The 25,507-nt window shown below is 38.0% G+C and overlaps 1 protein-coding gene across 7 annotated transcripts in view; it reads right to left on the bottom strand.

Moving 5' to 3' along the window:
* IFT88 (intraflagellar transport 88) overlaps positions 1-25,507 on the bottom strand; it is a 135,806-nt gene that overhangs the window by 6,396 nt on the left and 103,903 nt on the right. For 4 of the 7 annotated variants that reach the window (XM_077868443.1, XM_077868441.1, XM_077868440.1 and 1 more), the window contains exon 24: positions 20,860-20,926. In XM_077868443.1, the coding sequence (XP_077724569.1) occupies positions 20,860-20,926 (67 nt within the window). Of the gene's footprint in view, positions 1-11,640; positions 11,781-12,559; positions 12,645-20,859; positions 20,927-25,507 lie in introns of all 7 variants that reach the window. The other 3 variants (XR_013362959.1, XR_013362958.1, XM_077868442.1) reach the window with 3 other exon arrangements.

Consider the following 25,507-nt stretch of genomic DNA (forward strand, 5'->3'; position numbering starts at 1 on the left):
AGAAGATATAATAATTATATATGCACTTTAACAGCAGAGGACCCAATATATGAAAGGAACATTGACAGAAAAGAAAAAGAAAAGATAGTAACATAGTAATACTAGGAGGTTTCAATGTCTCACTTTCCATAATAGTTCAGTGAGCAGAATATCAAAAGGAACCAGAGGACTTGCAACACTATAGATTAATTAGACTGAACAGATATTTACAGAATACATCATCCAACAACAGCAGGATAAATGTTCCAGTGCACATGGAACAATTAATTATCCAGGATAAATCATAGGTTAGCTATTAAACAAATTTCAACAAATTTAAGAAGTTTGAAATCATACCAATCACACTCTTGAACACTCAATGAGACAAAGAAGAAATCATAAGGGGAATTTAAAAGTGTCTCAAAGCCAATGAAAACAAAACTGGATGTGGCAAAAGCAGTGCTAAGAGCAGTAGAGTTATAAATATATGCATTTAAAAAGAAGAAAGATTTCAAATTAATAACCTAAATAGGTTCGCCTGGCTGGGTGGCTCAGTGGTTGAGCATCTGCCTTCAGCTCAGGGTGTGATCCCGGGGTCCTGGGATCGAGTCAGGCTCCCTGCAAGGAGCCTGCTTCTCACTCTGCCTATGTCTCTGCTTCTCTCTGTCTCTCATGAATAAATAAATAAAATATAAAAAAAAAAAACCTAAATAAACACCTCAAAGAATTAAAAAGAGAAGAACTAAACCTGACTTAGCAAAAGGAAGGAAATTATAAATATGTGAAAAGAAATAAACACAATATAGCAGAGAAAAATAATAAAAAAAAATAAAACTAGGAGTTAGTTTTTTTTTTAAAGTTCAAGAAAACAAACCCTTAGCTAGACTGAGAAAAAGAGAAAAGACAAAATAACAAATGAAGATGTGAAGACAAATAAATCAGAAATGAGAGGAGACATTACAACTGATGCCACAGAAATAAAAAGGATCATAGAAGACTACTGTGAACAATTTTATGTGAAAAAATTGGGTAACACAGAATAAATAATTAAGTTTCTAGAAACATACAATGTACTAAGACTGACTAATGAAGAAATAAAAAATATGAACGACCTAGAAGTAACAAGTGGATTTAATCAGTAATCAAATACCTCCCAACAAAGAAAACCCTTGGACCAGATGGCTTTACTGGAGAATTCTATCAAATATTTAAAGAAGAAATAATACCAATACTTCTCAAACTTCCAAATAAAACTGAAAAGGAGGGAACACCTCCAAACTCATTCTATGAGGAAAGCATAGAACATCTATACCCAAATCACACAAAGATACTATACGAAAACTATAGATCAATATCCCTGATGACTACTGATACAAAAATCTTCAATAAAATGCAAATTTATGGGGCAGCCCGGGTGGCTTAGCGGTTTAGCGCTGCCTTTGGCCCAGGGCGTGATCCTGGAGACCCCGGATTAAGTCCCATGTCGGGCTCCCTGCATGGAGCCTGCTTCTCCCTCTGCCTGTGTCTCTGCCTCTCTCTCCCTCTCTGTCTCTCATGAATAATAATAATAAAAAAACCTTTAAAAATGCAAATTTAACTTGACAACATATTAAAAGAACTATGGTTCTTCATCATGTGGACCAAATGGAATTTATTCTTGGAATGCAAGGGTGGTCCAATGTATGAAAACCAATCTGTATAACATATCACATTAATAGAATGAAGTAGCAAAATCCATGTGTACAATGGAGAAAGGACAGTTCCTTGAACAGTGTTGGTAAAAGTGTATATCTATATCCATATAATGAGGTTGGATCCTTATCTCACAATATGCAAACATTAATTCAAAATGAATTAAAGATGTAAATGTAAGACCTGAAATTATAAAACTCCTAGAAGAAAACACAGGGTTTGGAAAGCTTCATGACACTGGATTTGGCAGGATTTCTTGGATGTGACACCAAAAGCACAGGCAACAAAAGAAAGAAAAGACAAATGGGATTACATTAAACTTTAAAAACTGTGCAGCAAAGCAAACAATCCATCAGGGTGGAAGACAACCTGAGGAATGAGAAAAAATATTTGCAAGCCAAATATTTGATGAGGTTAATATTTATACTTATTAAAAAATCCTACAACTCAACAACCATAACATAAACAACCCAATTAAAAAGTTAGGCAAAGAACTTGCATAGACATTTCTCTAAAGAAGATTTTTATATGGCCAACAAGTATATGAAAGGATGCTCAACATTACTAATCATCAGGGAAATGAAAATGAAAAGCACAATGAAACATGACCTCACACCCATTAGGTAGCCAATACCAAGTAACAGAAAATAACAAGTGTCACCAAGTACAGTATCTCTACACTTCTGGCAGAAACGTAAATGGTGTAGTGCTATGTAAAACAGTAAGGTTTCTCAAAATATTAAAAATAGAATTGCCATATGACCCAGCAATTCTGCTTCTGGGTATATATTCAAAAGGATCTTGTAGAGAGATCTGCACACCTCCTGTTCATTATTATTTGTAATAGCCGAGAGATAGCAGCAATCTAAATGTCCATTAATAGATGAATGAATAAAGAAAATACTGTGTATACATACAAGGGAATATTGCTCACCCTTAAAAAGGAAGAAAATCTGGTCATATGCTACATCATGGATGACCCTCGAGGACATTATACTAAGTGTAATAGAAGCTAGGGGGTAGGAGAGGATTGTTGTTAAATGGGTACAGTTTTAGTTTTGCAAGAAACAGAATAGACAGTGGTTGCCAGTGGTGGGGAGAATAGAGGGGGAAAAGGGCAGTAGTTGTTCACTGCGTATAGAGTTTCAGGTTTGCAAGATGAGAAAGTTCTAGAGACCTGCTGCACACCAATGCAGCACTAACACTGTACACTTAATGTTAATTAAGATAGTACTTTTTTTGGTTTTGACCATGATTTTTTTAAAAAGGCAAAAGTTTGCACATCTTTACATTTGGCAATTCTACTCCTAAAATTTACTAAGGATATGATGGCAAATAAAGGAAGCATGCTACAACATTTAGCAGCATTATTATCTGGGTACGAAATTTTGAGTAACCTTAGTTTTTTCCTTTGTTTTTGTCTGAAAGTCTACATTTTCTGTAATAGTATTCATTTTTGGTAGTATTTTAGGAAACTATTATCTTTCTGAAGTTAAGAGAGTTCATTGGAGAGAGCAATGTGATGCTTTAAGGCTCTAGCAAAGGAACAGATTCGACTCACGTTTCTCTCATGTAAATCTTTTCTTTACACTGTGTATCACAAGGGAGACCAACCCTGTCCCTGCCCCAGTTATATGTAGTTATAATCAACATACAAAAGATGGCACATACTTAATGTGTAGATAGAGGAGTCTCATAAAGCCATCAATATAATGAGGATGAAGTACAAATCTATCACCCTCCAAAGTTTCCCTTTGCCCCTTTGAAATTCCTCATTCCCACTTCCCGCCCCATTCATCCATCCCAATCTTCAGGTAACTACTGATCTGTTTTCCATCACTACGTATGTGTGTGCTCTTTTTAAAAAAACCTGGCTTCTTTGATTCAGCAGAGATTCAGCTATGTTGTTTCAGGTGTTTTTCCATTTAATTGTGTAGTAGTTGTGTAGACATGCTACAATTTATTCCTTTGTTGATGACTTTTGTGTTGTTTCCAGTTTGGGGGTATTTGAAATAAAGCTGCTATGAATATTTTTGTCCAAGTCTTTGTGTGGACACATACTTTCATTTCTCTTGAGTAAAATCTTAGAATAGCTAGGTTATATGGTAAATAGATGTCTAACTTTAAAAGAAGCTGTCGGGCAGCCCCGGTGGCACAGCAGTTTAGCGCCGCCGGCAGCCTGGGGCGTGATCCTGGAGACCCGGGATCAAGTCCTGCGTTGGGTTTCCTGCATGGGGCCTGCTTCTCCCTCTGCCTGTGTCTCTGCCTCTCTCTTGCTCTCTCTGAATAAATAAATAAATAAATCTTTAAAAAAATAAAAAAAACTGTCAAACTACTTTCTAAAATGGTTGTGCCATTTTACATTCCCATCAACAGTGAATGAGAGTAACAATTGCTCCACATCCTCACCATCACTTGGTTATGGTCAGTCTTTTCAATTTTAGTCATTCTACTGGGTATCTAATGATGGCTTTAATTTCATTTCCCCAATGACTAAGAAGTGGCCATATTTTCATGTGCTTAATTAATTTTCATCTGTATACCTTCTTTATCAAAAATTTTTGATGACTTAGTTTATTTTAAATAATTAATATGGTGTATTGTTCAGAATGTTGAGGACATGTTTTCCTTTCCTAAATCCCTGTGAATAAAAGTAAATCTATATAAAAACTACAGCAGTACAGAGCGTATGTTTGTGTGCTATGGGGGTAATAACAGGGGAGGCACCAACATGAATAGATTTTGGAGAACTATTCCTCCCACCCCAGCTTTATTGAGATGTAACTGACATATAGCATTATGTAAGTTTATGGGATGCAATGTGATGATCTGATACACATATATACTGCAGTATTATTACTAACATAGCACTAGTTAACACCTCCATCATGTCACATAATTACCATGAGGTGGGGGGTTGGGAACACTTAAGTTCCAAGCATCTTTTTAGTATATAATACAGATTTGTTAGCTATAATCACAATGTTGTACATTGTATTTCCAGAACTAATTTACCTTCTAATTCCACTCCTGATAACCACGTAACCATGATTCTACTCTCTGTTCCTACAAGTTTGGCTTTTTATTCCATATGTGAGCAATATCAAACAGTACTGTCTTTCTGTCAGACTTATCTCACTTTGTATAATGCCCCTAAGGTCCATTCAATCCTATTATTTGTTGTTGCAAATAATAGGATTTCCTTGTTTTAAATTAATTTTTATGATGCTTTTTTAAAAAGGATTTTATTTGAGAGAATGCTCAAGAGAGCATGAACAAGGGGGGAGGGGCAGTGGCAGAGGGAGAAGCAGACTCCCTGCTGAGTAGGGAGCCCTGCTCAGGACTCCATTCCAGGACCCTGGGATCATGAACTGAGCCAACAGCAGATTCTTAACTGACTGAACTACCGAGGTGCCTGCAAATGGCAGGATTTCCTTATTTTATATGGCTGATTAATACTCTTATTGCACATATACACCACATCTTCATCATTTTATCTGTTGACAGAGACTTAGGTTGTTTCCATATCTTGGCTATTGTGAATAATGCTACAATGAACATGGGAGTGCAGATATTGCTTTAATATCCTGTTTTCATTTCCTCTGGATATAAACCCAGAAGTGGGATTGTTGGATCATATGATAGTTCTATTTTCAATATTTTGAAGAGTTTCCAACTGTTTTCCATGGTGGTTGCACCAATTTATATTCTCAAAAGTGTACAAAGTTTCCCTTTATTCCACATTCATACCAATACTTGATATCTCTTGTCATTGAGATGACAGTCATTCTAACAGGTGTGAAGTGATGTCTTATTGTAATTTTGATTTGCATTTCCCTGATCATTAGTGATGCTGAACATCTTTTCATGTGTGTTAACCATCTTTATGCATCCTTTGGAAAAATGTCTATTCAATTCTCTATTTTAAAATCTATTTTTTTTGTTATTGCATTATAGGTGTTCTTTATATATTTTAGATATTAGCCCTTATCATATATATGCTCATTCATAGACCTTCCTTCATGAAGTGCCTGTTCAAATATTTTCATGACGGAGCACCTGGGTGGCTCAGTGGTTGAGCGTCTGCCTCTGGCTCAGGTTGTCATTCCAGGGTCCTGGAATCGAGTCCCACATTGGGCTCCCGGTAGGGAGCTTGCTTCTCCCTCTGCCTATGTCTCTGCCTTTCTCCCTGTGTCTCTCATAAATGAATAAATAAAATCTTAAAAAATATATTTTTTCATGATTAAAAAAAGACAATTGGGTTGTTTTCCTACTTACTATTGAGTTGTAAGAGCTCTTTTTATATTTTAGATACAAGTCCCTTGTCAGATATGTATTTTTCAAGTATTTTCCTATTTTGGCTTGCCTTTTCACTTTTATAGCAGTGTCTTTTGAGAAGTAAAAGTTAATTTTGATGAAGTTCAATTTATCCATTTTAAAAAAATTTATGGATCATAAGCTTTTAATGTCATAGCTAAGAAATCTCTGGCTAGCCCAAAATCATGAAGATTTTCTTCTGTGTTTTCTTCTGCAAGTTTTTTTTTCTTCTGCAAGTTTTATAGTTTTCAATTTTGTGATCTATTGTTTTTCTTCCAATTAATTAACATATAGTGTATTATTAGTTTCAGAGGTAGAGTTCAGTGATTCATCAGTTTTATATAATACCCAGTGCTCATTACAACATGTGCCCTCCTTAATGATCCATCTTGAGTTAATTTTTGTATATGGTGTAAGGTATAGATCAGTTATTATTATTATATTTTGCATGTGGATGTCCAATTATTCCAGCACTGCTTCCCATAAAATTGCTTTTCGCACTTGTTAAAGGTTAATTGACTATGTATGTTTGGGTCTATTTCCAGACACTATATTTTGTTCCACTGCTACTAATGAATGTATCAAAAGAAAAACTTTTGATGTCCACATTTCTAGAGTCACATATAACATCTGTTTTACCTGTTCATTTAAATATTTACCTTTTGCTAGTTTGGAAGTTATACATCCCATTTCACTTAGTTTTATACTTACTAGATATTTTAGGCATTTTAATATGTGCATTTAACATAATCTAAAATTAATCAGTCTCTTTACCCTCCTCCCAAACAAAGCCAGGATCTTTGAATGCTTTATTAAATGACAACTTACATCCCTGCCTTAAATGGTACCGTGGTCTAGGAATTTAACTGTATCTTGATTTTTAAAAATTCTACAACACAGAGTATTGCCGTTATTTTAAATATTGAACATATACTTAGATTTAATAGCCTATTTGCCATCATACTTGCTTTCTTTTCTTTTTGTACTTCTGGCTTTCCCCCCTCAACTTCAAGTACCCCCTTTTCGATTTCTTTTAAAGAGAACCTGCTGGTTAAAAATGCTCTAAAATGGCTTTGTATTATGTTCATTCTTGAAATACAGACTCAATGGCATACAATTTCAAGTTGAAAGTCATTTTCTCTGCAGACATTGAAGATATTCCACTATTTCTGGTTTTCTTTTTAGGCTTTGAGAAATCAGCAAGAGTTTTTCTGCCTTTCATATATTGTAACTTGGCTATAATATATGTATTTTTATCCCATTTGAGAGTTATTTAGCCTCAATAATCTGAGCATCTTTTTTTTTTTCAAAGATTTTATTTATTCATGAGACACACAGAGAGGCAGATACACAGGCAGAGGGAGAAGCAAGTTCTTTGCAGGGAGCCTGATATGGGACTCCATTCCAGGACTCCTGGATGATGACCTGAGCCAAAGGCAGACATTCAACCCCTGAGCCACCCGGGTGCCCCCTGAGGATCTTATTAATTCTAGAAAATCTCAGCCATTATTTATTTCCTTTTCCTTATTCTAGGAATTATATCTAGGCTAGACCTTATTCACCACATCCTTCATGTCCCTCAATCTCTCCTGCTTTCCATCATTATGACCCTCTATCCTTCATTCTTAGTAATTTCCTCAGCTCTATCTTCCAGGTCATGTATTCTCTCTTCATCTGATCTAATTTGCTGTTCAGGGCCAGCAAACTTTTTCTGTAAAGGACCATTTAGAAAATATTTTAGGCTTTGTGTGCCATATGGTTTATGTTGCAACATTAAGGCAGAATGAGTATAGCTGTGCTCCAGGAAAACTTTTATTGACAAAAATAGGTGGTAGCTCAAGCCAGATCTGATCTATAAACTGTAGTTTTCCAACCCCTGGTTTAAACCATAAATTTTCAGGGCTCCTGGGTGGCTTAGTCAGTTAATCATCTGCCTTCAGCTTGAATCATGATCCTGAGGTCCTGAAATCAAGCCCCATGTTAGGTTCCCTACTCAGTGGAAAGCCTACTTCTTCCTCTGCCTTCCCCCCACTTGTGTTCTTGCTCTATCTCAAATAAATAAAAATCTTAAAAAAAAATTCTCAAAAAACAAAACAAAGCAAAAAAACAAAACAAAACAAAAAACAAAAAACAAAAAAACCCCAAAAACAAAATTTCTAATAGAGGAGTTTATAATTTCAATTATATTTTTTAGTTTTGGAAGCTGTATTTGGTTCTTTTCAATCTGTGTAGTAACTTTTATATTCTTTTATCCCTTTGTCATACTTAAAATACACAAGTTTTGCCCACTATCTTGATCTGATTCCTGAGTTTGTATAGTGAGAATCTGGACAATGAGGGAGGGATTGTGCTGATTCTTCAATTTTAGATAGCAAGTGTTTAAGAGCTCAGGTACCAGAGGATAAAAACACATCATCAAACCCCCCACCCCAAACACACAAAAAAAAAACAAATTCAATCCATTCAGTTCTAGAGTTCAAATAACAAGAGATATCTCCATTCTCACTTTTATATTTTTACCTGATAATTAGAACATCTGTAGTCTTTGAAAATTGGATTCTACAGCTTCTGTTGTTGCTCATTCATAGTGCTTTTTCCTCATGCGCTCAGACATCTTTAAATTGTATGTTCCTGCTTTTTTAAACTTTATCTGAAGGATGTATTTGAGGTTTATTTACAGTTTATTACTTCAGGATAGATTTAAACTTGTTTCTCCTTAGGTACCTGGGAGCAGCACCAACTCCGTTCCACTTTGTGCCAAATTTTCAGTGTGGGGTTCCTTCAGGTCACACAGGTAATATATATTCTAGCTCCCAAAGTCTGTGATTGAGGGTTTATGGTTAGGAATTTTCCAGGGAGCTTTTCCTGTTTTTTACATTCCAGTAGTGCCAACATGGAAATCCATCCTTTGCAGGGTGGATTTTTTTTCTAGTTGACCTACTGCCAGTATTTCCTATTAGGGGTCCTGGTTTTATAAAGGGATTCTTTGATTTGATCTCTGACTTTTTGGGGCCCCTCACTGCATCCTTTGTTCCTCATGAATGGCCTATAAATCTAGGTTCTAGGCCACCAGGGATTAGCTAGAACCAATGCCAGCTTCTACACAAATTTATTCCTTTGGATTTAAATTTACTACCTTTTTTTTTTTTTTTTTTTTTTTTTTTTTTAAGGTTCCACATCCAGCAAGGAGCCCAATGTGGGGCTTGAACTCATAACCCTGAGATCAAGACCTGACCGTGAGATCAACAATCAGACACTTGGGCACCTGGGTGGCTCAGTGGTTGAGCATCTGCCTTTGGTTCAGGTCGTGATCCCAGGATCCTGGGATTGAGTCCTGCATCAGGCTCCCCATAGGGAACCTAATTCTCTCTCTGGCTTGTGTCTCTGACTCTCTTAAAAAAAAAAAAAAAAAAAAAGAGTCAGACACTTAAACCAACTGGGCCACACAGGTGCCCCTCTACTCATTTTTAATCTCCAAAGATTTTCCTTTTTTCTTGCCATTTCAGCCATGCATTTAAAAACCTTTTTCATTTTCTTATTTTCTTTCCTCTCCACCAAACCCCCCGTCCAATACTGAATTCACCATTTTTAGGAGTGCTATTCCTGGAGGAGTTTCCCTGAATATTTAGTCCATCTTACTGTCAGAAATAGAAGTAATAATTTTATAGTCAGCAGGAAACACATAATGTTACTAAAAAGATTAAGCCTAACCTCTTTATGTTTCAGATGAGAAACAGGCCTAAGGAAGTAAAGTCACTTGTTCAAGAGTTCACAGTTTAAGTTAGTGCCAAGGCCATCTGTGAAACCGAGGATTCCAATTGCCAACCTAGTCCTTGCCCATTCTACAATTATGCCTTTTTAGCAAAGGACCTATATAAAGTGTGGCACTTTCCATCCAGTTGTGGAAAGTTTATATGAGTAAGCACAGCCTTATTCACGTACACGTACCTATCCATACGCTATTCCAAGCTTAACAGCACAGAATATGGCTGTCTTAACAATGTATCAAGGCAAAGTAAACTCACGACCTCTTTTCATAGCTCTATGTTTTAGACCCTTCTCCTATCTCCAGAATAGCCTAAGTCCTCTTGTCTTATAAAACAAGCTTGCAATCTTGAGATTTGGGGAAAAAAATCTCATAATACTACTACTGCTAGAGGAGAGACTACATCCTGCCTTGACCAATGTTTTTACAAGGTAACTCATACTAGGAAGGCAAACTGTTTGTAACATTTTAGAAAGTAAAGGCCTTAAAATACGAGTTCCTTTTCTGGTAAGAAAGTGAGTTTTATTACATAGGCTCTATTCATGGCACAAATTAAATAAAGAGGCTCTACATAAATTTTCAGCATTCTCTTCAAATAAAAATGCAATCACTTTCCAAGGGAAGACAATCTCTACTTATTTAGAAAGAATATGGTTAAGAGCATGACAATATTTATAGTTGTAGATAAAATGAAGGCAGAAAAAGTAACTATAAAGAGAAGATGAAAAGCAATATGCTTCATTTTTGTCAATTCTTTTTTTTTTTATGCAGTTCTTTTTTTTTTTTTTTAATTTTTATTTATTTATGATAGTCAAAGAGAGATAGAGAGGCAGAGACACAGGCAGAGGGAGAAGCAGGCTCCATGCACCGGGAGCCCGATGTGGGATTCGATCCCGGGTCTCCAGGATCGCGCCCTGGGCCAAAGGCAGGCGCCAAACTGCTGCGCCACCCAGGGATCCCCATTTTTGTCAATTCTTTAAACAGAATCAGATTACAGCAAAAATTTTACAAAACTGAGTCCATACTACATTTACAGGAATCATGTAAAAATAAGACAAGTATATAGATTTATCTTTCATGCCATCAATGATATTTTAAAACCCTGATGAGTATAGGGGTGCCTGGGTGGCTCAGTTGGTTGGGTATCTGCCTTCAACTCAGGATATGATCCCAGGGTCTTGGGATCGAGCCCTGTGTTGTACTCCCTGCTCAATAGGGAGTCTGCTTCTCCCTTTCCCTCTGCTCATTCTTTCTTACTCTTTTCTTGCTTACTTTCTGTCTCAAATAAGTAAATAATAATAAAATCTTTAAAAATAGTAAAATAAAATTCTGATGAGTATTAATTGCGCTCCTCCTCTCCTCAGTACCTGAAGCTGTTCCATATGGCAGAGGAAAGATAACATGGCCACTACCTTCAAATCCTTTACCGTCTGTGGGTACTTTTATTTTATTTTTTTTTTAATTTTTATTTATTTATGATAGTCATACACACACAGAGAGAGAGAGAGAGAGAGAGAGAGAGGCAGAGACACAGGCAGAGGGAGAAGCAGGCTCCATGCACCGGGAGCCCGACGTGGGATTCGATCCCGGGTCTCCAGGATCGCGCCCTGGGCCAAAGGCAGGTGCTAAACCGCTGCGCCACCTAGGGATCCTCTACTTTAAATAATCACTATAAATAATTTCTATGATGCTCTATCTTTAACATATTTTTAAAAATCCAACAAAAGATCTGATTATTTTGCCTTCTTCCTATTTTGTTGATTGCGGTATGCTTTTAACACTTCTGTATAAATTACAGACAAGTAAAAAGGAAACCATGTTGTATAATTACTGTTATTCACTACATTCTAATTGCAAATAAGATTCTTTTTCAAAAGTTCTATCACCTCTGGAAGCTGTCATATTCAATGTTTGAAGGCTTTGGTGTTCTAATGGCAACATAAGTCCCTTAAAGAGTAGGCAAGGAAGCATGATGTCGGATGTCCCCACAGTAGAGAAGCGCAGTGATAACTGTCACAGTGATACACTGTGGAGAACAGAATTAAACTTGGAATTATTTCCAGTTGAACATTTAGCTCATTCTGATGTTTTCTATCACAAATAATGTAATCAATATGTGTATATATAATTCTTTGTCCAAAACTAGGGTGTGGACATTTAAAAGTCTTAATGAATACTACCAAATGTTCCCAACAAGGTATACCACTTAGAGTTCCCACCAGCAGCATTTAATTTATAGAGAATGCCCATCTCATCTCATCCTTGTTATCCTACAGTATTATCCTTTTCAAAATCACTGATTATTTTTTAGGTTAATTTACATTTAATTCTTGGTGATGCTGCATACTTACCACCATACATGAGAGAACAGTTTTTATCCTCTTCTCCACCTTCTTGCATCCTATACATTCCTTAAGTCATTGGAATTCGATTTTTGCCTCCAACAGTGTACTGAGGCCACTTTCCTTAGTTACCAACAGTATCCTAAGTGAAAAATCTAATGGCCTTCTTTAGTTTTCAAGGTCAAATTAACCATTATCTGATAATTCTCTAATATCCTTCCCCCTTCCTTTAGGGCTAGGGGGAACTGTCCCTGATTTCTTATTTTTTAAAAGTGCTATCCAAATGAAATCTTTAAAAATTCTTCCTACTGCCCTGAATATGTTACAAACACACTGCCCTTACTTTTTCAATCTCTTCTTAAATTATTCTCTTTTGGTGAGCTGTAAACTCTAATTTCACTATCCATTAGACATTAAAAAAATATTTTTGGTCTTTCTCCTCCATCTCCAAGATGATACTCACTTGGCACCTATGAAGATGCAATCACTATGGGAGATCTTCTCTCATTCCGAAAGTATAAAGAAATTTTTGTTCATACCTAGAAATACTAAAGAACATCAGACAGTACTTTTGAGACCTGTAGCATGAATCTATTGTCCGAATTACTTCTAGGTACTTTGTAGTCAGGCTTATAAATGATCTATTGTCTTATGAGGAAGCTGATCTTCCTTTGCCTCTGCCCCTTCTGAAAGTTAAGGGCCGTGTACCACAGCCATGGAGCCAAAGTACCCTCCCAACCCCTTCCATCCAAGAAAGGAATGTGGCATCATCAGCTCAGATGATGTAGTCCTCACATAATTTTACAAGGCCCATTGCTTGGACCTAGTTTTACTGTGAAAACTTCAGCTCATTTTTACATTGTTACAGCTGTGAGTCTCAGTTTAACTCCTTATTCTTATTCATCTAATTGTATTTATTACCCAACAAAACAGCCAACAGGGATGTATGAAAATTGGAAAAGTTGACTGTGATAGCTCCTATAACAGGCAACACTCAGTTGAAGAAGGCTGTGGAAGGAATCAGTGAAGATATATGCAAAGTACATAACTGATTTATTACATTTTATTAAAGCTCAATTAGGCTGAGCATGGAGCCCAATGCAAGGCTTCACTCACATGACTATGAGATCAAGGCCTGAGCTGAGATCAAGAGTTGGACACTTAACCAACTGAGCCACCCAGTTATATTTTGCATATCTTAAATGCTTAATTCAGTACCTGGTATATAAAAAACATGGGAGAAGTTGAAAGGGAATTGGTATTTATTAATATACCTGCTATGGTCAGGAACTTGATAAATGCTTATTTACTGATAAACGGAAAGACAAGAAAGGAAAAAACTGATGGAATATATGTTGTGTATGTGTATATGTGTATGTGTGTGTGCACACGTATATATATAAATATATATATTTTAAAAATATATATTATATGTTTTACATATTCTATCATTTAAATACATATATTACATATATCAGTAAAACGTTTAGATTGGATTTCCTTTGCTTCCTGTAATCTGTCTCTGATGGAAATCCCAAAAGAGGAGTTTCATGAATGTTTTGACTAACAGCATTACTGGAATAAATATTCAGCTTTTTCCAAACTGGTAACTTCAAATTATAGCTCATTTGCATATATAATTTCTAGAATTTTTGCTTAAAGAAATCCTTTTATAAACTCTATATTCTGTAGTAAGAGGTACACTTGACATTTATCTTCATGTATAGCTAAATGTGATCCTGTGGTGGTAGGAAACACTGAGAATAACCAACTCCAAGATCATATATGCAGTAGAGGTAAGAACATGGACCCTCACTCTACACAGATGTGGACACCAGAATTTCAGGTACTGCCTCTGTTCTCTTTGGTCAAAGAGGAATCACCCTTATTAGGTGCTTGCCTGTGTCAGGCACTGTGTTAAGAGCTTTCTATGTATTAACATATCTCTCCCTCTCAAAACCCTATTAGGTAGGTCCTATTTTCACTCCCATTTTACCTATAAGAAAACTGTGACAAAGAGATTAAGTAATTTGCCCAAGATCACATAAGATGTGGTGACTTAAAAAAAAAAAAGGGTCACAGATGTTGAATGAATACCAGGATTGAGGAATTAATTACAACGATCTCAAATGTAGGGCAATAAGCTAAGGGCCAGAGGAAGGACCATGTTCTATGAAGACACAAAACCTCAGACACTCTGTTATTATGTGTATGACGTATCTGGAGGTGGCTGGGATGTAAACAGCTAAGTCATATAGCTGAAATCAGCGCTCTGATTAAGTGGGTACACGGAAGGTCCCCACCTGTCGCACTCAAGAATATTCATGGAGAGGTTGGCCTGGAGCAGGAAGTAGGCCAACTACAGTTTGGGGCCCAAACCTGGCCCATCCCCTTTTTTTAAACACCCAGTGAGCTAAGAAAGGTTCAGACATTCTTTTTTTTTTTTTTTTTTTTTTTTCCTCCAATTTTAAATACAGTTTAGGTTCAAACTGGGGGAAAAAAACCCAAAAGAATAACAATATTTTGTGACACATGAAATTTACAAGATATTCAAATTTCAGTGTCCACAGATGAAGTTTCAGAGAGCCCAGCTGTATCCATTCACTTACATGTTGTCCATGCCGGTCAACATGACACAGCAAGTACAGGTACAGCCCTGGAGCCTCAACCATATATTACTTGGCTCTTTACATAAAAAGTGTGCTGACCCCTTGGCTTAGAGAAACACTGTACCAGAGAACATATGACACATAAGCAGATGAGACCAGCAAGGAAGACAGACACAGAGACATTTCTTCAGAATCTGTGACATACAGAATACTTTGGTGCTACAGTCAGTGCTATCAACTCTCTCCTAATATTTACTGCTAATAAAGCTCACTTTGTGTTACACACCAGCTTTCAAATGCTTCAATACCAGGGCATTCAGCACAACTACTCTATGACTTTCTGAGGTGAGGAAGGTACTTGCCCTGGGACGAAGTTGACAGGAGTAACAATCTTGCAAAATATGAGTCCTCAGTCCCTCTGGCTTCTCCAGGCTGCTTTTGCCCTACACATACTCAACCCTCTTTCTTCTAGAGGCCAGCTACATTTTGTTGATGTGATTCTTTGAATTTAGGTCTATTTATATATGCTTTTGCTATTTCCCCTCCTCAGAATGTAACCTTTGGCTGGTCCACAGGTGGTGGGCACTGAGCATGAGTGATCACTCTGCCTGGGATACCACTGAAGTCAGCAAAACTGTGAAAAGATATTCTAGTAAAAAAACATACCCTTGGAGTATATAATCTGAAAACAAAACTTCAAATTAAAAAGAAAAAAATGGCTACAATGTATTTTATAAAGCACACATTCCTCAAAAAGTTAACCATAAAGTTAATTTCTGTTCACTGAGTCATATTACCCTACTCACTTTCAATATAAAATTATTTTTAGTGTAAAACTAAGAGATATATTGTCACAGGAAAAGTTCACACCCAGGACAATAAAAACTAAAAAATGCAGTGAACTATTAAGTAGCACCCAGAATAAATAAAAACAATTTTAAAATGAAACCTTAATAATGCAGTACTGAAATCACAAAATGCAACCATCATGCTAAAATGGAAGATGTAAGATGCCTTATAAGAAGGCACTCGTTTCCTGAGGACAGATACACATGAGAAACAGAGGTGTTCTGTGGATTTCCTGGTTTTTTTAATGCAAGCCAGCACATTGGACAGGAATCTGATCACTCCTTTCATCTGGTCTATCCATGGTCTCGAGACCATACATCTGCTAACTATGGAGACCTGGAACTTGTCAAATATAGCTCTCCTTGTGGAAACTGACTTTCACTGTGACTTAACTTTTTTCTGAATTGTTTGATGTTTTGGCACTGAGCAACTGGAACCTTAACTCCAAATTTGGCATTTAAAAGTCATGTATTTCTACCTCAAGGAGTTAGATTCATTTCATTTTAAGTTCATTCTACAAAAACATGGGATCCCTGGGTGGCACAGCGGTTTGGTGCCTGCCTTTGGCCCAGGACGCGATCCTGGAGACCTGGGATCGAATCCCACGTGGGGCTCCCGGTGCATGGAGCCTGCTTCTCCCTCTGCCTGTGTCTCTGCCTCTCTCTCTCTCTCTGTGTGTGTGACTATCATAAAGAAAGAAAGAAAAAAAATATTAAAAAAAAATTCTACAAAAACAAACTAATGTACTGAAGATCCTGGAATGGATAATTCAATATCCTAAACCAAACACTATTGCTTTGCATGCAGTTTGTATATAATAATAATAATAATAATAATAATAATAATAATAACTACTACTCAGTGTGTGCCAGGCATTGCACTGAGCCCCCTTCCATGAGTTGTGCATATAATTTTAAGTTAGTCTCAAGCTCACACCACCTCCCAGGGTAATGACACTTGGGAGTGACAGAGCTAGGGCATGAGGCCAGAGGCTGGATAACTGCTGCTACTGTGAATTTGAATTTGGTGGTAATACTTGTAGCAACCTTTCTATACACTGTATCACATTTACTCTTGTAATATCTCGTTTAAGGTCCCATCAGCTGGGACCTTGTCAGAAATACAAATTCCTTGGTGTGGCCCAGACTGGTTCAGAAATGCTGGACTTAGAGGAGTTTGGCAGGCTATTTTTACAAGTGTTCCAGGTGACTCTGCCATATGCTAAAATTGGAGAATCACTGAAGAGGACAGGAGCTGGGGCTTATTAAACAAACTAATAGCAAAAGTAAGGCTGTAGTAGGACTAGCCTGATCCACAAAAAAAAAAAAAAAAAAAAAGGCCAAATTTCAAGGGCCCTCAAGCATTTCATTTTATATAATCTAATCATTCTGATATTTAAGTTCCCTATGGTCCTCTCATCTGGGCAATACTTTAAAAACCTAGATGCAGGCACTACATTTATTTTAACATCTTAAGGCTGGCCTCTTGGATGCATTTAGAAAATCACCCCTTTCCACTATGTGATCTGTGGATCAAATCCAGAGAGAAGTGCCAAATATTTCCATGTTACTACATAAATGTGCATCTCAAGGTTTCACAGGCAGAGGCAGAAGATGGGTAAGATTGGGGTCTGTCACATGTGGGTTTGTACTGGGAAATCCTGAGGTATAATAGGTAAGTGATTGGCACTGTTGAGTGGGAGGGAGAGTGCTGGTGAGGATGGAGGTGCATTGGCAGTGTGCTGCAGCAAGCTCTGAGAGGGCCCCATGAGGTGGAAGGGAAAAGAAAATGAGACAGGCATCCACAGCACACTTTATTCACACTTCAAAGCCAGGACATCCTGCACTGTGCAAGAGCTGGAGAAAAAAAGTCAGAAAATATGATTCTTGAAAAAGTGTCAGGGTAACCAGCAAGGTCACCAAAAGAGGCATTCCAACTTGGGCTGCAGGAGGGAATGAAGAAGTCTGGGATGCCATGTATCTCAAGGGATCAGGAAGTAAAGAACAAAAAGGCAAATGGTGTGGGGGGGGGGGCGAGAAAGAAAGCAAGAACCCTAAAAAGGAAGTATTTAATGCTTTAAACTTGTGCCAAGAGGACCAAACAGCATGAAACCCAGCTTGTAAAAGTGTCTCAGTAACACAGAATTTCGACTCCAAGATTCCCTCCTGTGAGAATAAGGCTTATTTGTACACCAGAATTGTTTGTGTTGGACTTAAAACAGACTGGATGAGAGAAAGGAAAATTTATTAAAAAAGAGAAAGGCAATGGGGGAAGGGCAGGACCAGGAAGCAAATTTGTAACAGAAAGGCCTCTCCTGTGCACTCAGATATCAGATCTGAGGTAGCCTCATATTTCTCTATTGTGAGTCTTTTCTTAAAGATTTTATTTATTCATGAGAGACACAGAGAGAGAGGCAGAGCCATAGGCAGAGGGAAGAGCAGGCTCCCTGCAGGGAGCCCGATGTGGGACTCAATTCTAGGACCCTGGGTTCATGACCTGAGCCAAAGGCAGATGCTCAACTGCTGAGCCACCCTACTATGCTAGCCACCTAGGATGCTGAGGCATCCCTACTATGAGTCTTTTGTTTGCTGCACTAACCCTGACCATGGTGGAGGTCCCAGGTCCAAGTGAGGCATTTTGTTTTGTTCTGAAACATAGTGTGATATAAGGAGTATTAGGGAGAGGTCACCTTGGGAGGCTGAACAGCTCTACACGTTGAAGGACCTAGCACCTCAGTGGCATCTGAGGCATACTTTGATCCTTTTGATGTTCTGAGAGGCGGATGTTAGTCTGCCAGGGATAATTTCTTGGGGTGGGACTGTGGACACTATCCTATGGGCTCTGGCTTAGCACCAAACTATTCAAGGTTCTTAGAGCATGCCGTGGCATTCTGTTAGGAGGTCCTTATGTTTTTGAAGCAAATTTTCAAACATCTCAGACATCTGGGTAACTCAGGCTCAGGCTTAGGGGTTAACACTGGTGACATTTTGCAAGCTTACAAATTACCAGGGAAGGCTCCGAGAATTTAACATAGGCTGTTGGGGGTTGTTTGGGATGCGCTGGTTGGTTACTCTGAACTTAAGAGTTATTTAATTTATTTGAGAGAGAGAGAGACAGAGATAGTGACAGAGATAGTAGGAGTGGGAGGAGAGCAAGAAGCAGGCTCCCCACTGAGCAGGGAGCCCCATGAAGGGCTCAATCCCAGGACCCTGGGATCATGACCTGAGCCAAAGGCAGACGCTTCACTGACTGAGCCACCCAGGCACCCCTGAACTTCAGATTTTTAAGAGGAAGTGTAGAAAACTTAGAAGATAGTGAATCCAGTCCTAGAACTTTAATAAATATTTAATACTCCCCTAGGGGTCACTTAAGACAATTATTCCCTACGGGACAGTCAATTTCAAAAAAAAAAAAAAATCATATCATAGGCTACTTGTTTCCTAAAAGAAAAGGATGAACAAGGACAGCAAGTTGGTCTGGTGAACCTAAGTTCCTCTTAACTGATGCACAAACCTTGTGGGCTGACCTCTTGGCCATTTGGGACATTTTTGGTACATGTTCTCTTATATACAATTCCAAAATCAAAAGCTCCTGAAAGCCAAGTTTTCAGGTGACAATATGTAAACTTCATGGGCATAAAGCCTGACTTGACCTGAAGCTATTTTTAGCCATCATTTATCTTTAGTGTTATTATTCATGTTTCACGAATCAGTAATAGTTATGTTTGACTGAGATGCTCCCTAGGGGTACTATATATGGGTGATGCACCATACAACTTTTCTAAACTCCAAAAAATGTTGAATTCTACAACACATTCAGCCCTATGGGCTTTGGAGAAGAGGTTGCAGGCCTGTAGTTCTCCAGCTTATTATGAGAATAGCTAGAACAGATCTCTCACAACCAGGACTCAGTTAAATCCAACCCCACATGAAAGCAGAAGTGGGGCCAGGGAAACAGAACTGAGCTGACATCTGAGAGTTAGGGGACACTATGGAGATGCCAATGCCCATCATGACCATGGAGGGCTGACCAGATAGTAAATGGCGACTTCCTGATGTGGCAGATGCCCCTTGGCATCCCTGGGACTCAAGCTGAAAGCTACTTCTACTAATTTCTGAAGCTCTGGTAACGACTCCTGTGACCTAAGAGTAAACAGGTGAGGACTGTGAGGTTCAGCTGGAGAAGCTGGACTATTCCTTAGAGAATCAAATTGTCTTGTTAGAACTAGATGCCACTGACGATTGTAACTGCTTAAACCCATCTGGCAAAGCAGAGCTTAGAACTCAGGAAAGAATCTTTGTCCCAACTGCAGTTTCTATCTACAGGAAGTTAGAACACACATGTGCATTTCTCTAGCACAGCACCTGAAACCTGTGTGTCTTTCTAACTAGATTTTAATTTCCCTGGGCACAGGGATCATGTCTTACTCATCCCCATGTCCTTGGCACTTGGCACAGTATTTATCTGGCACCTGATGTGCATCTAATAAATGTTTGTGAATGAAAGGCCTATCTGAACTAGGGTCGCATTTGCCTTTGTCCTGACTCCTAGATCACAGAGATAGGAGAATGATGTTGGGTAGTGCATGGATTTGAATCATGTATGTATGATGGTGCTAAGTATGGATATGAGAGATTATATATGTATTTATAGATCCCACTTTAGCATTTATTTTTCCACTTGGTTTCCTTAAAACCACCAAACTTCTATTACTCCCCTGACAAAGACACAGAAGCCGTATTTTGAGGAATGAGGGAAGGAAAACCTAACAATCTTATTAAGTAATGGTGTGACAAGCAATCAAAGTCAAGGAACTGAGAGATTCAAACAAATTTAGAAATCACCTGAAGCCTACAGTATTTACAGTTGGTCCAAAGACAGATAGCTGTCATGATCAAGACAGGGACTAGAACCATGGCTCCTAATTCCCAGACTGGCACTATTTCTATAAGAAGAGTGTAAAGACTCAGGACTGCCAGCATTCTTTAAGATCATCTTACTTCTCAAGGTACTGCCTTAAAATGTAAATTTAAAAAATGTAACATAGTAAAACCTCATTAGTATGGAAATCTATATTAATCTATCCAGCATGAACTTACTTAGAAATCACTTAGCAGAAACAGGTATGGTTACTTAAGAAAGTGAAATCCACTAACATTTATAGTCATTTACATAGCAGACTGCTTACAAAATTAATTAGAATAAGTGAGACTTTACTGTGTATGGAACAAAGGATATATTTTTCTGGATTATTCCAGATGTTTCTAGAAGCCTGTGTACTACACATCTGTCAGGAAATACTTACCACTGCTGGCACTGCCCTCTCTTCTGCTGCGGGGACCCCCACTGCCATCTCTGCCAGACTTTATGCGCTAGAACAAGAAGATGAGTTTAAAAGAATAAATATTCTCTCAGAGTTGAATATAAATAAATATTGATTTTTTAAATTAACATTACGTGTAGTGTTTAAGATTCGCTGTTCTTACCCCCTAAAAGCTGAGTTCAAATTGCTCCTTATCTGAGAGTTGATTCTATGGGAGAGATGAGGTTGTTCTGTAAGTAAAGGATTCACAGCCTGCCCTCTACCAGGGTGCTCAGTCTTTATTAAATACTCAAGTGGGACCTCCACTTTTAGCTTTTGAAATTCAACTTCTACAATAAAAGCATGATTAAAACCTCACAAAACACCTAAGATCTGTTCAGTAGTCCACTTTCCCAGGTATAAACTCACTCTTAAAACATAAATATCTTCAAGCTGTGACATTCTTAGGTTTCTTGAAGCAATTTATGGTTATTTTGTGTTTTGCTTAAGTGTTAGACATTTTGTATTGACATTGAATCTGTCTCAGTTCACACTGCCAGATTCTCGTATGTCTAATGCTGTGTTTAGAGACACAAGGCAGTTAGTGACCAGAATCAGACAGCTTTTGATAAATGTTTACTCTACAACTGACTGAAAAATTTTAAACATAGGTTGGTAGTACCTTATTTAGATCTTTAATAATATAAACACAATTTCATATTTAATTCAAAGGACAAGGGACTATTTATTCCCTCAACCCTGACAACTCCCTAGATATTTATAAATTATTAGGTCATGGATGGAATTATTGACATTGTGGTCTGCTAGGAAGAAACAAATTTCCTTTCAATAACTTAAGACTTGTTTCTGTAAAATGGAACACTCTCCTAAAACTCAGGACTTTCACATATATGTAAACATGCTCACATTTTTTGTTAAAAAAGAAACCTCCCTTGAAATCCCATCTCTCTTCCTTGACCCTTCACTTTTGAAAATCTAAAAATGATTTAACAAAATAAAAATTTTAAGGTCTATAATCAGATTTTATCTCAAAACTTGTTTTTCATCTCACCATAGATTATTTCTAGCATATCTAAAAGACCTATATAATGCTAAAATAAACTCACAAAGACAAATGCCCATGTAACTTGAAATTTTTTCAAATCAAATGTGAGAAAAGATCTTGCATCCTGTTTTAGTAACCATACATTTAGAATAGGACAATTTAAGAAAGTGAGCACTTTCCACAATCACCATTCTTCACCCCTTCACACCTATTCTTTGCTCTCATCTAGAACTTCCCAATCCTTTAGCTCCTATCCATATTTTCCTAATTAATTCCCTTAAATCTTTATTTTCATCCTAGAATCACCCCATCACCTTAAGGACAACTCCATCAGGACCTCCAGGCCCCTTGCTTGCCCACCTGTCTTTCTGCTCTACTCACCAAGAAACCTAAAATCTGGCTTGATTCAATGACTTCTCTTCTTCCTCTCCTATTCCCAGGACACTGTGCTCTACTGGACACATATCACATAAGCACATGACAGTGCCAGCCTCCAGGGGCCTCCCCACTGCTGGTTCAGCTCTGTCCCCACGGAATAAGCATATTTTTAATACACCACGTTCTGTTCTTCTCACCTTTGGAAACTGACTGTGCCCCTCCTACTTTGTGAATAAAAGGCAGCCTGCACCCGCTGGATGTGCCAGCTCCCTCCTTCCATGGATCCTGTCTGTCTGCCATACCCTTCTTCATCTTCTTCCCAGCTCCCACTCATCCCTTAAAGCTCAGAGCCACTCTCATCTCAGGGAAACTCCCCAGCACCCATGCCCTCCTTACACTCATGGTCTGCCCTGCTTGTCTTTTTCCTTCACTACTCTCCTGTGGGCAGAGAATGTGGAGTTTGTTTTGTTTGGGGTGGGGGAGGGGCAGAGGGGAAGAAGGGAGAGAGAGGAAAAGAGACTAAGAGAGGAGGAGCAACAAGAGAGGGAGAGAGAGACAATCTTAAGCAGGCTCCATGCCAGCATGGAGCCCAGTGTGGGGCTACATCTCACAACCCTGAGATCATGAGCTGAGCCAAAATCAAGAGTTGGATACTTAGCCACTTGGGTGCCCCAAGAATGAGGGTTTTTATCCCCTTCCATCTGAATACCTATTTGCTGCTGAAAACAAACAAATTCCACTCCTAAATCTTATGGACTTTGTTTTCTAATCCTCTTTGAATTTCGGCTGATACTTTTCCTTTTCTATTTAGATTACTAAGTCTTTAATTCCTGCTCCTGCCATTTTGTTCTTTTCCAGACATACAGTCAAGTTTGACAGAATGCTTTGCAGCTAACTTTATGGGTTCAGTGAAGAAGAAACATAAAACATCTCTTTATAAAGTGGCACTATGAGGCTCACAGTGCTAAGGGCCAGGTCACACTGCTCCAGGCCCGTAGTAGGCAGGTGTGGCAGAGAAGGTCTCTCTTGCCTGGCCAAACAGCCCAGTGCCTGGAACTGCTTACTGATGGCACTAATGAATACTTGTGTAAAGTTTTCTTCCTACTCTGGAATGTAGGTCCCCCAAGCACAAAGGGGAGAACAGTCTTTTTTTTCCATAATAGTTCCAGGAAGAGAAACAAGTTCTCTGAAAAATCAGTCTAAATACATTTCTCGCTTTAACATTTTAAAGTAGGAGTTAAGGATTCAGGGGGATACTCTACCCTTGACCCAAATAAACTTGAATCAATTTATCTTTCTTTCTTTGGTCTAAATAAATCCTTCTCCATTTTTAAATAATTTTAAAAAATCCATGGCCTGATTTATTTTACATCCACTGCCTACCTCCCCACCCTCCAAATCAGATTCCACACCCTGAGCTGGTATTTGATCATTTGCATGATGACCCTGTGGGAACATATACTTTAGATAAGTGCTTTTCAAAATTTAGTGAATAGAAAAATACCTGGAGGGGCTTGTTTGAAAAAAAAAAAAACAAAACACAAAGAGATGCTTGAATTTAACTCTGGGATAGGTTTTGGGTAGGTTTGAGGTGGGGCCCAAGACTGTGTAATGCTAAGACATGCCCAGGTGATTGTGAGGCTCCAGTGGTCCATAAAGCATGCTTGAATAGCACTGTTTTGAGACCTTAACGCCTAATCAAATTCTGGTGAGCAAGGTACATTTTCATTTAATTCATGGTATGAGTTCCCAACTTCTGTGAGTGCAGAGTAAGGACAGACTATGTATCAACTGAAAATAATGATTTGCATCATCCTTTTCCAGTACTATTCATAAGGTAGTAAGGCATAGTAGTTAGGAACCTGGACTTGGGAACCAGCCTCCCTGGAGTTGAAGCCTAGGTCTGTCCCCAAAAGGTGTGTGACCTGGAGGAAGTTACTTAGCTACCATGGGTCTCAGTTTTTCCGTCTGTTTAAAAAAGTAATAATAAAGCCAAATCCAACATCATAGGTCTACTGTGATGATTAAATTAGTTAATACATAGAGTGCCTGTACTTATCATGCACTCAGTAAATGTTAGCTGTTGCTGTTATTAATGTCTAGTTAAGCAGATGTAATCATATGGAATTAAAGGGAAAACTGTAACCAGAACCATGAAGAGTGCTAACTAACATTCACGAACATTCATCCAGCATCTTCACTTCTTTTCCTTCCTGCTGCCAAACTTCCACGACTATTAGTACTTCCAGAGGAAAGGAAGGGATAGGACTTGGGGTCAACTTTGTATTCCTTTCAGCATCTCTAGGTAAACATTTGATGTGATTATCTATGATATCCCTGCTTTCCATTAAACGTCCATTTCACAAACTGTCTCCAGTTCACAATACAGAAATGTTCTTCTTCAGCAAGAAACATCAAAATTAGACTGATTGTAGAGAGTCACCAACTCTAAAAAAGATAGTTGACTAACTGTGAAGATGTTTAAAGAAATCACGGCCTATCTATACAAAAGTGCATTAGCAGGCATTAACAATGATTATATGAAGACATTCTGATGACATAGAAAATGTTAAGTTTCTGCATTAGGGCAGATTCTAAATAAACACAGGAAAAATAACAAGTTTTAAGTTCAGATTTAGAAAAGAAGAGTGTCCTTAACTCAGAAGTTTATTTATTATACTTTATGTACTACGCAAACCAGGAAATAGAATGCTCTGCCCATGGGCTCACAATCTCAGAAACACAAACTGAAATGGGATATGCAATAATTAAAAGATAAATTAGCTCTCAGTGAGAACTCTTTTTAAGTCTCTTCTTCCTAGGACCTTTCTCTTCCTTTATTTTTTCTCTTCCACTGTGTATTTATAAGCAAAACATAAGTGAGAAAACTTTAAGAAAATGTTTCTTTTTAAAAATTTTTAAAAAGATTTTATTTATTTGACAGAAAGAGAGAGAGAGAGAGAGCGCGTGCGCGCACAAGCAGGGGGAGTGGCAGGCAGAGGGAGAGGGAGAAGCAGCCTCTCACTTGAGGAAGAAGCCTGATATGGGGCTTGCTCCCAGGACCTTGGGACCATGACCTGAGCTGAAGGCAGATGCTTAACCAACTGAGCCACCCAGGAACCCTGAAAATGTTTATTTCAGATTTAATGAAAAGTACCAAAGAACAAAGAAATTGATTTCAAGGGCACTGAAAAAAGAGTGCTTTGT

Source organism: Canis aureus, chromosome 24, assembly GCF_053574225.1.
Source record: "Canis aureus isolate CA01 chromosome 24, VMU_Caureus_v.1.0, whole genome shotgun sequence".
Taxonomy (NCBI): domain Eukaryota; kingdom Metazoa; phylum Chordata; class Mammalia; order Carnivora; family Canidae; genus Canis; species Canis aureus.